Raw genomic sequence first — 15,317 nt, forward strand, 5'->3', positions numbered from 1 at the left:
GGTTTACACTTAAGCGGCGAGGAGCTGTGTGTACAAAGAGATAGTGCTGTGATAAGCTCCGCGGGTGGCCGTAGTGCAATTTAATAGGCACTAGCTGACTGTTTAATTGGATTAAAGATAAGCGATAAAGTCGATGTTACTCCTTCTGTTCTATTTTCTCTATGGTTGGATGATTCTCAAAATTCATTCAAATGCAATTTCAAAAAGAAAACATACAAATACGGTATTGGTTTATTTACTGTAGCTAAGTTTAGACTTACACTAGCATCGGATCCACTGGAGGGTTCAGTAAGGCAAAATGCGGCGATCTCATCTCCAACAGCCAACTTGGGCAGGTACTTAGCCTTCTGCTCTGGGTTACCAAACAACAAGATTCCCTTAAATCCAATCGACTGGTGGGCTCCTAACGTTATACCGATTCCCAGGTCATATTCTCCTACTATTTCCACTATTCGAGCATACTATTGAAAATACAATAATCAACATACAATTTATACTAGAGAAGTCCCTCCATACAGTCCATACCTCCGCCCTGTGCGTGATTACACCAACAATACGCGGGCCGTGTATGATGGACGAAACTGCAGCATACCCTCAATAAAATAATGGAATTGCTTGTCATATTTAGGCACATTATTTTCTTGAGTGCTGCAACCTACCCTCAAGAAATTAATGGAATCCCATACCGTATTCAGGCACATTGTTTTCTTGAGTGCTGCCTGAATGCGAGGGGCAATTCCATTATTTTCTTTTATGCTCAAGGGTACAAAATTAAAATTCTGCAACCTTTTCCTTGTCCTTTGACCTTTTCTTACGAAAACTGAAAGGTGTCTTTCTTTGATTATTATGTATGATTCTACTAAATTTTATGATGACACATTTATTAGTTTTTGCGTAATTTTGCTTAAAACCAAACAGACAGATACACAGTGAATACATAACCTACTTGGTGGAGGTAAATAGTGAAAATAAACAAAAAAACATTTGGATACACTGTGATTTGCTTAGAAATGTTATTACAGATTACATTTAACATGGTTTTACCTGTGTATTTGTCAGTCCTAAACCATGGTGTTCTGTAGAAACCTGAAGTCCAAAAGCTCCCATTTCTTTCAAGCCTTTCATTGTGTTCTCTTCAATGGCTGCCATATTATCATTCTTATTAGCATCATTTACTTCCTAGAAAACACAATTTATGAGCTTTCAAATAATTACAACGAATCAAAATTACAACAAACAAAGTTAAGTTAAAACTGGTTCAAAATTTCTTTCATTATGAGGCACAAATAAAAAAAATAAAAACATGAATACAAAAGGAAATTAAAAAACTCAACATACAAAAGTACACAAATCTCTACATCCTGGTTCGAAGTACAGTTATTATATAAACTAGAGCAGATAAATCACATACAAATCTCATGCCTATATTAATAAGTACACATTATGTATTCAAGATTTTAATGGTATATCTAGGCCTGTATCATCATATAAAATTAAATGAAAACAAACCTCAAAAAACTTTGTTACTGGATCAATATACATTTCAATTGCTTCTCTTTGTTCTGTTGTTAGTGCTAAAAAAAATAATATTCATAATACATAACATTTATTCAATTTAGTATTGGAGGCATTAAAATAACTATTATTGCTTTCAAAAACTCAATATACCGTAGTATTCTCCTGATCAGCCACAGAAATACTGTAGCATAAAAAAAAATCTTTTATCAATGGAACAATTCTACCAAGTTTCGTTTGTTTGTTACTGTTTCAAGCATGCTCATATTTGATCTTCTGTTTTACATTGCAAAGCCATGAGTCAAAATAATTCTGACATGACATTATTCTGCCTATAGGGGCATGATGATGCCATACGATATCATACCACATGTTACCGGCTCTGGCAAATTCCCTCCGTTTGTAGAAAAAAAAATACTTGATTGAGATTTTGGTGTTTTCAAATTCTATTACCAAAGTTATGAATATTTATTTCATTGGATATCAGGCATGTAGGTTTTGAGAAAATAGCTTCCAAAATCAATAGTTTATTATTAAGATTTGTATTTAAAAAATAATTTTAATATACTTTTCATTTAGATTTAGTGATTGATATTTGTAGAAATGTTCTTCTTTTATAAAAAGCAAAAACATGAAATTTTCAAAATTCTGGCTCTCAAAACGTTTTGGGTGCTTGTGGGAAATTAGAAATTGCGACAAATGGAGGGTTTTGCCAGAGCGGTCACATATTTAGAATGTCACAGGTACTTGTCACATAAAATTTGTTAGTGCGGACAGAGCTTTAGGTAGCACTGAATGTGACTAAATGATAAAAGTGACCAAGAAGAATGCAAACACCTTTTTGTAGTACAATAAAGTAAAATTCATTTTAGCTGTTGTTCATTCCATACCGTGTATGTTAAACAATGACTACTCAGTACTGTAAAAAATTAATACATGTAAAAAACAGAATACGATAAATATGTATTGAAAATGGTAAGAATGAAATTATTGGTGGTAGATGGTAGTAAACTCTAGTTTATGTCAATTTGAATAGACTTAAAAATGTTAAAGTACTACTATGCACTCTTTAACCTACTGACTGACCTCAACCCTGACTTTCCCCTCCCCAAAGACAATATGTGCAGAAAAAAACATGTACTCACCATTTGGAAAAGGAAAAACTTGTTCAGGATTGATTTGGCCACAAAACAGACCCATAGCAAATGATCTTGATTCCTACAACATAGTGAAATAGTAAAATATTTTTAGCAAGAGAACTTCAAAAATTTTCTATTTGTTTTTAAATGGAGAAATGTTGACACCCCCACACCCCTGCAGCCTACGCCCATGACTTGGATCACCATACACTGACACAAGTTCGACTTAATTTTTAAAATTTTTATTACCTTTTGAGGTTGGACATCATGAGCCGCTGTCTCCGCAACAGTTGACTTGCCACGCTGATGTTGTGAACTCACCAACAAAGACCTCAAGAAAAAAAAAACACGAAAAAGAATTTAATATCAAATAATGTTCAAAAATAACATAAACGCATGGCATAAGACGCAGAATGGCAACTAATTATGAACTAAGGAAGGTCAGTATAGTATACAGGAAGATGACCAGTTTCAAGACTGATACAGGTTTAAAGGGATTTGGAATAAAGAGTTTGTCAGTCATCAAAGAATAACAACTGCAAAATATTATTTACTAAATGAATTTAATAATTAATAATATTATTATTAATATTATTATAATTATTTATATATCGTTATCATATTATATATATATATATATACTGTCTCTTATACACATCTCTGTGTGTTGTAGAACTGTTTTGATCGTTAATAAACCAAACACAATATGGATGTTAACTTACTAATGCCAAAGCAAGTGACACTAGCTCACATAGCCAGACAATGTCATGTTGATGACATTGACAAAAGCTCGCAGTAAGTTAACGTCCATTGTGTTTTGTTTAACAACAATCAAAACAGGTCTACAATAATGTTTTTGTTTTTAAAAATTTGAAGCCTTTATTTTCAGTTTTGCAATGGTTTTGAAAATGACAAATGTTAAATGTTATAGTATGAGCATTTTTACAAGTTTCAAGTCATTCCTACAATTTTCTACCTGCCGAAGGGTCTAATTATCAAATCAAAGTATGATTTGGGTAGATCCAAACTATAGATTATTTTTACAGACTTTCGAAATTCCAATTTCCAGAAAATTTAGGGAGATTATAGTACAATAACAATATTTGCTTGTTCTTACTTTTTTAATGAAATCAATTAGCCTGAAGTATCTAAATATTGATTTTTATTTTCTTCTTTCTATTTTTTTTTATTTTGCTCACCAGACAGGCATGCTTGAAACAAAATATTAAGTAGTTTCATATAACCAGCATATACTGTAGGCCAAATTTACAATCAATTGGTATGTCAAATTCATTATACTATAATTTTCTTTAGTTCAACAGTGACCATCTTGAAACAAAAAAATTAAGTAATTTTTTAACACCAGCATACAGAAGCCTAACCTATATATTCACAATGAATTAAACTGGTACATTCTGACAAGTATAAATTGTACTGGTACACCAGGCCAACCGTAACATACCATCACAAATAATGGAATGAAAATAATAATGCATTCCATTATCTTTACTTGCAATTTAATATGCCTTATATTTAAGTTGATCACATATGATTAAGTTTACAAAAGTAATGCTCCTCCTAAGAATAATTTTGGTAAAGATGATACATAAAAAAAATAAATGAAACTTTGGCTCTTTAAAATTAATATTAGCTCAGTTGTAATGAGTAGAATACAGGATCTGATGGTTTGAATCCTTCATGCAAATTATTCTTAACAATAAGTCATTTCAAACTCAATCTAAATGATCAATAGCCTGTGTACTGTAGTTCGCTTAAATCATGGAGAATAATTACCATCTAACTATTTATAATTGACAATGGATTTATTTAATTTCAACAATGTTTTAATTCAATTGAAAAAAGATAAAGCATTAAACTATAACTTTAAAATTAAAACAGTCAATAACAACAATGCAATATATACATTATTACCATTTCATATTTCTAAATTTCATTTCATTTATGAATCAACAAAATACTGTACAAAAAATCAATACTGCTAACATGAAAGATTAAAAAATAGCCGACAGAAGCAAAATACAAGGAAGACAATCATACTAGAAAAAAAAAGGTATTGTAATTTTACATTTCATTACGAAATAATTATTTATAAAATATGGAATATATAATTAATTATAAAATTCAAGTACTGTACTAGGCCCCCTACATAGTGTGTACATACAAATTATTACTATATAGGGCTAGTGTTCTACTTGGAGGACTAGTACAGCCTAATGTACTACTAGCCCCATATGATAGGGAGTAAATAAAATAAATAAATAACCATCAATAAATCAAATAGGCCCCAGAACACAGCTAGCTAGGCCTACTACAGTATGTGTCAGTATGTCACAATATTTAAAAATTAAATTTGAAAAAAAAGAATGGAAACTAAAAAATATAATTGTCTTCCTAAATAAAAACTTGCACATCCAATTCCAAATACGGCATCATTTAGGCCTGCTCTTGTACAGATTGTCAATAGGCCAAGCCTAGGCCTAGTTGTTGACTATGAATGCTTGCAATTTCAGACCTGCTGGCCTAGGCCCCAGTAAAAGGTCGAGCCCTACCTAGCCTAGGCCTCCTAGGTAGAAATTAATACCAGTTTGGCCAGTTAAACAAAAACTCTTCCTTACCTCTGAGTAACCTTACTAAGTGCCAAATTCCTCTGGCTTACGAAAGCAAATATTCTACTACACCGCATCATTTTGTTAAATTATAATTTTAAGTAATGTAGGCCTAAATAGAACTTAAAAACACATTCACTGAGTGAGCAGAATCTGTAAGCCAAGTAATCAGCCAGTGTGTGTAATCGCTCTGGTGAGTGACAGAATCGTCGTGACAAAACAATGCGCAATCAGTGTGGTGAGTGGGCTTATGTGTGTGTGCGCGAGCCACCCGGTCTCTTGTGTGTGGAAGGCCAGGGCAGATTAACTTGATTGTGATGATGTAATCATTGTGACGTAAAATCTGGCCTGGTTTTATGCTAGGCCTAGGCCTATTCACAATAAACACTAAGTTCTGGTGTAGGCCAGACCTCCCTCCTCCCACCACTGTATCAGTAGAGTATGCCTGAAGACGACTAGCTACAAAAGCCAGCCTAGACCTTCGTAAATTGGTAAAAATCATATTCTTTGGTAAAAATACTATACATGGCACAAGCAAGGACTTTAACAATCTGTGAGATGTTAGTCTACATAGCACTATCCAATGAATCTGTTCTAGTTTGTATTCACCGACGCTGATTGGTGTATATACTATGAGAGTAAGATTATACACGTTTCATATAATAATTTCCTACACCAAACACGGAAGTATGGCGGAAAGTTAAAATAGGGTTGACAAACTTCGTTTGGTGCTGGCGTGGAGGCCTAAATACTAATTGATTTAATCACAAAAGTTACCAACAGATGTAAGCTATTCATTTAATAGTCTTTATTTGCAGAGTGTAAGTTAGTAATTTTTTTCTCTTCATATGTTTTCGAACTAGGCTAGCCTAGCCAATGAAAAGAGTGTCCCAGTGTCGGAAATTATAATAATTTAGCTTGCTCTTCCCTGTTCTGGAGAAGTCGTAACATCAAGGCTAGCCTAGGCCTAGTTATGCGATAATAATATTGGCTTGCCATAACAATGCATAACTGGAAATAAAGTTTGGTAGATAAGAAATAGATTTTCAGTATCTAGGTTTATGTGATAAACTTCACATATCGTCATATGCCTCCTGTTTGGATGGGATGGTCTAAGTCAATCAAGACAGCAGTTGTACAATTAAATCATTTTATTTTAATTAAGATGATGATGATGATAAAGATATGAACTTAAAAATAAACACTTGTTACAGACAAGTTTCATTTCATCATTTCGTTTATATATTAGTCCTTTATATTTTGCCATCTTATTATAAATAACATTTATCATTTCATTTTATTTTATCAATAAAATAAACTTAAAATAAAAAAAACACTTGTGTTGTCGTCAGAGATCGACACATCCTTTTGAAATCTAGGCATGAGAAACTGAGATACACAACTGAGTTGAGCCATGGAGGAAATACTCAATGGATGAGCTCAGTTCCTAAGCTAAGGCGAGACTTTTTTTAATTCCTTGTTACGCATACTTATTTTTTTAAAGATCGTCGGATCAAGGGCAGACTAAAATTAAAAATATAATTTTGTTTTCTTATTTAGCAAATAGTTTAGCCAAAATCATCCAGACGGAGGAGAACGTATTAAAAAATAGAATTTTATTGGTGAATGTAAAACAGGATGGTTAAATGCTTCAAATTTATATAATTAGGAAGAAATCCATATCTTACTTTGGAGATTTCAAGGCAGCTGAGGGCGTAATAAAAATAAACCAAAAAAATTATTTTTTTTCTGAAATTACCACCAGCGGGTATGCTAATTGGCCAAAAAAAATTGAAATTACCGGCGGGTATGCTAATTGGCCAAAAATAACATTTTATTTTTTTTCGAAATCATCAATATTTGCAGTTGGTGGGTTTGCTAAACAAGGTATAAACAAAGTCTGGCCTAACATTTCATGCAGCCTGGTCAGTGGTAGGAAATTGTTTGTTTACACAACAGGAGTGCTGATAAGGAAATGTGCAACCAGAAATTAACAGTGCCAAATGGATTGTATATAATGTATATTATTATAAGTCATCACTGTAACTCCCAATGTTATTTGCCTATTCCCCAGCGTCCAATAATTTTTTTATTATTGGACGCTCGGCTTGATTTTTTTAAGGTCCGTGTGCAAAAAAAAAAAATTCCTAATTTTTTCGTCACCACCGCGAATACATCGCGCACCGCGATAAAAATTGAATTGTTGAAAATTACTTTCGTAAAACAAGCTTGGTTAGAACCCGAAGGAAGTTACTTCGAATTCAATATTAAGTATAAACAATTAAGGAATTCATTGAATCAATGGACCCTCATAAACACAACAAACTGAACGTTTAATAGAAATATTCTAGACCTATTTTAAAGACTCAAGGAACAAATTTTTTCAAGCATTAAATCTAACCTTCGTACAATCATTTTCCTATAGTGTACTATGCGGAGCTCTACTAATTGCTTATTATGTGGATTAAAGGTACTGGTATCTAAAATCGGTAAATAGTACATCAATTTTCAAGTATAAAAAACTATATTAATGGTGTTTTAAAGCTAAAAACATCTATTTAAAAAACAATGGTAAGGTTGAATATATGAAGAAAAATAAGTAGTTATCATTCTCTCTATTAGATAGGAAAAGTGATGAGGGAGGGAGGGTTTTTATTTTGCTAAAGCCAAGTGTTACCCTTGGGTTGTTTGCGCATTGATATTCAAAGTAAAATGCATGATTACATAATACAAGCAATATCTACTATTTACTATAAAGGAAAAGGAAAAAAAAATCAATGCTTTTTTCCCTAATACTATAAAAAGATATGTGGGCGGGGATGATAAACTAATCATATTTTTTTTATTGGGGGAAAGTTTTCAATTAATGTGAAAATTACTATAGCCAAGAGTTCTTAATAATAATTCATGAAATAAGTAACTACGCAATGAAAAATTAACAGTGGAATAGATAAACAAATGGATTCACTAAACAAGGTTTGCTAAGGACACATACAGTAGAAAAAATTATTAGCACCTCCACCTGCATCAAAAATTTGCGAAATATTGATGCGGGAATAAGAAAAACAATTTTTTGTGCTGTGTTTTTCTTTATATTATATTATTTTGTATTAATAGCATCATGATCCACAAGTATTGGTAAGGCCACCGTGCATACTCTGCAATTAAAAAGAAAGCAATATCTGTTCGTTCCAAAAAGAGAAACAGTAATAAAAAGAAAAAACAAACAAAACAAAACAAAAAAACAACTAAAAAAATTAAAAATCCGCCCGCCCGCATCACTTAAAAAATAAAAACTAGTAATAATCTAATAATTTTTTCTATGTGTCCTAAACAAGGAATAAAAAAAAGTCTTGCCTAATAATAAATAATAATAATAATAAATAATAATACCTGTAATAATAAATTTTCCCTCCGTTTTCCATTGAAATTGTTAAAAGGAGGTAATAGTTCCCTACCCACCGTCTTCCTCAATGATTTGCTGTTTTCAATTTAATTTTTTATTTTTATGTATATTTTTAATGTTTCTTTTTCAATTTTTAAAAGCTTTTTAATGCTGTCTGTGTTTTGATTCATTTTCACTGTTTAATGTTTGATGTTTTCCTAAATGTTTGATTACAATTTTTTAGATGTTTTTTTTTATTCATTTTCACTTTTTAATGTTTTTCTAAATGTTTAATTACAATTTTTAGAATTAATGAAGATTTAGAAGTAATGAATTAATGTTTGCATTTATAGTTAATTGTCTTTATTGTAAATATCGTGCAATTTAGCCCTTGGGCTGCGATATTTTGATGTGTTTTCTTGAATTTGAATGTATCAAATAAATCAATCAATAGGTCTTAAAATAATACAACAGTTTTTAAAATTAAACAACTATATTGATGTTGATGTCATGGATTTTAGTCTTGTAGTTACCATGTGGACATAGACATAATATAGCAATAATAATAATAATAATAATAATAATAATAATAATAATAATAATAATAATAATAATAATAATAATAATAATAATAATAAATAAAAAAAATAAAAAAATGAATAATATAACCTAATAATAATAATGATAATAATAATTATAATAAAAATTAATGAAAATATCAGACTCATCTTCTCATTAAAATCATAGAGAAGAAAATATAAATTAACATCCTTATAATACAATAAAATTGTCTCAATACATAAACAGAATACAACACATATGAAACAAAGGACAGAAAAGAGGAACAAAATAATACAGAAAAACAACTATAAAAATACAATAGAAAGATACTATTGGACAGAAACAATCTGCAAAAACATAGGAAAACGGTATTGATAGAAGGGAAAAACAAAACAGGTGCTTTCTCTGCTAATGCAGGAAAGGAAGGAAATGCAAAACATAGTATAAAAGATATTGTACAGATCGATACTGACTATTAAACTGACCCTGATTATTTTCTATTATCACTGTGTTTGGTCTAATTATGAAGAGCACTATAAAGATGATGAAACAATATGTGGCAAAGACAAGCCAAACCAGTAAGGTACAGTACTCCTCACAAACATTTATTTTCAATTATTTGAATACAGAGTTACAGTACCATAAGCAGTGAAATGAAAGTTATAAAATGGTAGAAGAATCATTTAAATCTGACGTTTTGTTACATGAAGTTACACTGAATTTAAAGAACAGCATTTGAGAAATCGGTCTTCAAAGTTTACAATTTTAGCCACTTCTCAGGCAGAGACCATCACCTGATAGTTAAAAAATTTTGTTTTAATTTTAAAAATGGGAAAATTACAACATAGCAAGTTAGTTTAGTGTGATAAAATAGATTTTAAAAGTTTTGACATTCAACATGCATTGACCATTATCTCCGAAACATGATTTGCGAGGTGTGACTAGTTTGGCTTTTCTATACCACATATATTACCGCTGTATGTTTCCCTCTTTTCCAGACACAATTTGAAAAGAAGTAATGGCTCACAATAAAGGCGTGCAAGGTTGCAAGTGGTACCATGGTGCTATAAATAGAATGGTTGCTGAAGCTTTATTGATTGAGGATTCACGCGATGGAAGCTTTCTCGTTCGCGATAGTGAAAATATCAAAGGTGCTTTTGCATTGTCTGTCCTGTAAGTCACCTTTCAATTGTTAATTACAATGTGCCTAGAAGTACCATACCATATGCTATCTTGGTAAAGATAGGGGACAACTCACCATTACCGAGATAGCGTACAGTATAGTACGATACCGTATTCCTAGCCACTGCCTAATTATAGTCTCTAATACAGACTGTCTATTTAGTATTACACAAACTATACATAACCATGGAGTCATGATATAACCGCTATTAGTTCTATGATACACACAGTGATAATATTTAAAAAATAATGCTTGTAATAGTATACATGTATTAACCTAAACCTTTAACATTTAATTTCTTTTCCTTGTATTTTAGCCATGATCATCGTATTTCACAGTATAGAATTATTCCTGCCCCTGAAGGACCAGGCTTCTTAATGAAGGTAAGTGCTGTACTGTACTGTTAATTCACCTATTCTCCACATTTAAATTCCGGATCTGCTCTTGTTATAACCTTTGGTGTATCTGGAAGAATACTGAACCAGTTTTAAATAGGTGTTGGTGTAGGCTGTTGGTGGTGGCAGGTTGGGGGCTGGGGCGGCAGCATATTATTAGTGGGTTGTAATAGTAAATGTGACCTTGAAGTTTTCATTAGGATAGTAATTTAGTTCCACATTCTGAATTTCCACATCCCACAGGCCTAAACCAGCCTTCATGTTTTTCTTCTTCATTAAATTTTTGTCCGTTTCTTTCTTTTTTCGTTGGGATTACTTGCATTGTAATTTGGAGGCAGTGCCGCCGTGATTATCTCCCTATGGATGATAGATACGTGTGCCATATAAATCTACAATTAACCCTGAAAAAAAAATCGCCTCCAGCCATGAAAATTACTGTATGAAACTAGCAAGAAGTGATCTGTACTCTATTTATAGCTGAACAGTAATTGTCTGGAGACAAATTAAGAAAAAGCAAACATTTTTTTTTTGTTCCAGTCAACCACTACATAAATATAGCCAACTGCACACTAGCCCAACACCTCTGGTCTGCCAATCTTGCTGCCTCTTGTGTGTGTTTATTCATGTATACAGTTCTTTAGTATCTTTAGTAATTCCTGTATCTTCTCTGTTGGAGCTTTACAAATTTTAATTTAATATTTATATTGATTTTAATTGGTTATACAATTTGTTCATATTTATTTTCTTTGTTATTGCATTGTTTTTAATTTTAATATTACAGTCTTCTGAAGGAATAAAGCAGCACAGGTTTTCAAACCTTGTTGAGTTGATAAACAGCTACAAAATCGCAACCAATGGGCTCGTCTGCACTTTGAAACACCCAGTAGAGGCTAAGAAACAAATAGAAGAGGATGCTGAGACAGGCAAGTTTATCTATCTAATTAGCAAGACTTTTTTTATACCTTGTTTTTCGCGAACTAATTTTTTTAAAGATTGTCAGAGGAGGGCGGAAAAAAAAGAAAAAAAAAATTTTGTTTTCTTATTTAGCAAGTTTTGCCAAAAACATCCAGGCAGGAGTAATAAAAACAAAGAAAAGATTTTTTTTTTTTTTTTTTTTTAATTTCCATTTTTTCGTGGTGGTGGATGTGTTAATTAGCCAAAATACAAATTTAATTTTATTCCAAATCATCATTATTGACGGGCAGCAGGTTCGCTAAGCAAGGTTTAAAGAAAGTCTTGCCTTACTCAGTGTTTCTGGAATAAGGCTGTATTTAAAGGCCCATTCCCGGCAAAATTTCACTAAAAACCTCGTTTTGAATAACTGATGATGAAAAACTTTAAAAAAATTGAAATATATAAAAAAACATTTACAAATAACATTCCAAATATTAAAGATAACAATAGGGACTGTGGTCCCCATCAGGATACATTTTAGCTTTAACAGATGCTTTAGAAATGTTATTTATTGTCTATCATTATTCTGAATGAGCAGGGTTGCGTGTGTATGTCTCAGTGTACTGCCCAATCCTGAACCAGAGGTGGTACTATACTGGGGCTGCATGTAAGTCTCAATAGGCCTAACCATGGCCCAACCTATGTCTCCTATTTACGCAACCAGAACTTGAATTCTGAACCTATTGTTCAATACCTTTGTGACATGACCCAATTTTCTGTTCATGTTAACAGTAACTTTAATCCATAGTTGGCATTCTTCCAAATCATTTCTTTAAGATGTCATTGAATTTACAATACAAAACAAAATTCCTCGTGGGAATATTTAAAAAAATAGGCTCCCAGCAAGAGCCTATATTTGAACTATTCATTCAAAATATACCCTGGGGCTTTTGGTTGGGAAAATACTGGTATGTGATATCGGACATGATTTATTGGTTGGTAATGCGAAACGGAATACTATTTAAACAAATTTATGATTAGAACATTGGTATTATTTTTTGAAATAAAAAAAAAATTAGGGAAAGTAAATTACAGAGAATTATGCCTGAGAGTGCTATTTTTGGTCATCTAGAGTTGCCATAATTATAAGGTTTTGTGTGTTAGCCCCAGCAATGGTGAGGCTGAGGTAGTCTATCTGTTGAAGTCCCTCCTTCAGCTCCCTCTATTTCAAATTCCCGAATCTGCCACTGTTTTCGGTTTATGTAAATTTATGAAAAAAATAACAAATTGATTTTTAATCAGATTGTTTTCTTTTATTATATTTAATTTATTTATCATTTGTTATTGTTTTTGTTTAGTTTATTTTATTTCAATCTCACTCAGCAGTGGGTAGCCTGCCACTTACAGAATTGATTGAACATAAGAAAATTAATACTCTATTGAATGAGGCAGAAATTCTTAAGCTAGGCTCTCACTGTGCCGTCGATCAGCAGACGGCCCCACCTCCTCTTGCTGGAGTTGGATCCGTCATGCAACCCAGTGGTTGCCCGGCTTCACATAAAGCAAATGTAAATTTTTGCTGTCGTAGATGACGATGATGATGATGAGCATTTGGACCATGTCAGCCAGTTCCTGGAAAGCCAGATAGAAAACATGAACCAAGTTGGGCTGGAGAGAGACTTCTTGGAGGCCCTGAGGAACTATGCAGTCAAGGGTAGTGTCCAAGATGCTGAAGCTGTAAAATCAGGTAGCTCTTCATTGCCACAACTCACTCAGCTGTTACATGCAACAAGCAAAGATTTTGTTAAGTAAGTAATAAAAAAATGCTTCTTTTAGAATCAGAGTTTATGTTATGTTTATGTGTCACGATGTAGAGAAAATACAAGGTGCTGGCATCATCATTTCCCTATTCGCTTTTTACGGAGTTGATAAACTGGCACATTTTGTGCTACTTCCTCTGCTTTCTGGGGAGTATAGTCATGCTGCTTTACACACACAACTCGTACGTTCAATGCCATACCATCCTAGGTATTTATTTTAATACTCCTGGGTTGAGAGCGGCAAATGCAAGTAAAGTGCCTTGCCCAAGGACACAAAAAAATGCGATGAGCATCGGTCTCGATCTCCTGATCTCATGATCAGAATTTAAACACCTTAAAATGCCACACGCTTCTACTAATTTTACAAAATACTTTTTTGAGTAAAATCTTAATTTCCTCAAAATCGCTACATGTTAATCGCCGACAGCTCTTGATATAGTTAGATTAATTTTGTTTTTTTTATGAATTGCATATGAATTTTATATTTTTGTAATTATTAAAAATTGAATGAATTGTAAATATTTAATTAAATTTATGCCTATAATAAATACTGTATATGAATTATGTTATAAACAAACTTGCCATATACATTTTTATCAATTTTTTTTTATATTCACTATATAATTTGCATAATATAAAATATACCCTTGTTTGTTTCTTGTATAATTTAGTACTTAGCATTGTTCTTTTTTTTCCTTGGAAATCCCTTGATAGTATTCCACACTTCCAGTTACCCTCGGAGGGTTTCTGTTGTATTTTACTTCATACCATGGAGGTATACCTCCATGTTTATACTAATATCTTGTAATATATAAATGATGCTGATGTGGTTGGTTGAATCAGGGAACCTCACTTGTTTCGGAAACAGCTATGGAATGTAACGATTTATGTACTGTAGACTCCATGTTGGATAATATCTGTAGGATTGAGAGGCACAAGACTTGTAGAGACTTTCCAGAGGCATAGGCTGGTTCCTGTAAGGTTGGGGGTGCGAAATTTAAGAATGTAGTACTCCCTTTTCTGATGAAAACTCAAAGGTCTTTAGTATTTTTAGCCTTCTTAATGGAATTAATTTGCCACCCCCATCTTCCCCCTCCCCCCTCCCACCCAGGCCATGCCATGCTCTCAACATTGAGGTTTGGTGTTTAGGAGTTTAATGCTGCCTCCACATGTACATAAATGTTTTATCTATGTTTTGTCTATTAAGTAAATAGGATGCTGTAGTATTGCATGGAATATTAATTGGCCATTCACTGCTGTTAGTATTGGCTCTTAAGTTTAGCTTTGTCCACATTGTCATGTCTTTGGGTCCGCGCATCACACTGACCCCCGAGCTTCACTGCTGTTGTTGTTCTTGTTCTTGTTACCAGAACTTTAAAAGCATCCAGCGTCGCCTGTTTTGAACGGACGTGCATGAAATTTTATACACATAAACTAGAGGTGATTTCCAACAAACATTTATCAACCTTTATTTAAGTTGGACCCCAGGGTTCTCCTACACCTACAAAACAAACATGATTTCAGCAAGGTGCTGTCGGTTAAGGATGTGTTCAATAAACATTCTAATTATTTAAAAATTGCTATCTCATTAGCTCTTCCAAAAAACCCAATATAATAACTTGCTCCTGTACCGTATTTAAGCTTGGATAAGCAAATACTATAACCGTATTATTTGCCCATGAACATCATGCTTAAAAGTCACACTTGTTACTTAAAGTTTGCTAGCGAGGACAGGGATATATTTTAGAGTCCTTTGGTTTTTGTATGTATAATTTTAAGAGCATTTTGCTATGGGTAT

General features: G+C 32.6%; 2 protein-coding genes across 9 annotated transcripts in view; one reads left to right on the forward strand and one right to left on the reverse strand.

Annotated features, from left to right (window-relative positions):
• LOC117106771 (very long-chain specific acyl-CoA dehydrogenase, mitochondrial-like) overlaps nucleotides 1-5,533 on the reverse strand; it is a gene marked incomplete in the record, with an annotated part of 19,018 nt that extends 13,485 nt beyond the window's left edge. Inside the window, 6 exon segments of the mRNA XM_033248212.1 lie at nucleotides 261-461; nucleotides 1,045-1,179; nucleotides 1,510-1,574; nucleotides 2,661-2,733; nucleotides 2,904-2,985; nucleotides 5,291-5,533. Coding sequence (XP_033104103.1) covers nucleotides 261-461; nucleotides 1,045-1,179; nucleotides 1,510-1,574; nucleotides 2,661-2,733; nucleotides 2,904-2,985; nucleotides 5,291-5,361 — 627 coding nt within the window.
• A 111-nt stretch (nucleotides 5,534-5,644) lies between these two features.
• Nucleotides 5,645-15,317, forward strand: part of LOC117106731 (phosphatidylinositol 3,4,5-trisphosphate 5-phosphatase 2A-like) — a 37,477-nt gene continuing 27,804 nt past the window's right edge. For 4 of the 8 annotated variants that reach the window (XM_033248156.1, XM_033248192.1, XM_033248199.1 and 1 more), the window contains exons 1-5: nucleotides 5,925-6,102; nucleotides 10,226-10,400; nucleotides 10,727-10,793; nucleotides 11,587-11,728; nucleotides 13,288-13,507. In XM_033248156.1, coding sequence (XP_033104047.1) covers nucleotides 10,246-10,400; nucleotides 10,727-10,793; nucleotides 11,587-11,728; nucleotides 13,288-13,507 — 584 coding nt within the window. In that variant the 5' untranslated portion in view covers nucleotides 5,925-6,102; nucleotides 10,226-10,245. Of the gene's footprint in view, nucleotides 5,773-5,924; nucleotides 6,103-9,630; nucleotides 9,811-10,225; nucleotides 10,401-10,726; nucleotides 10,794-11,586; nucleotides 11,729-13,287; nucleotides 13,508-15,317 lie in introns of those variants that run through there. The other 4 variants (XM_033248162.1, XM_033248167.1, XM_033248182.1 and 1 more) reach the window with 4 other exon arrangements.

Source organism: Anneissia japonica, unplaced genomic scaffold (genome assembly GCF_011630105.1).
Source record: "Anneissia japonica isolate Jap-2015-1 unplaced genomic scaffold, ASM1163010v1 scaffold142_len1259957_cov175, whole genome shotgun sequence".
NCBI lineage: Eukaryota > Metazoa > Echinodermata > Crinoidea > Comatulida > Comatulidae > Anneissia > Anneissia japonica.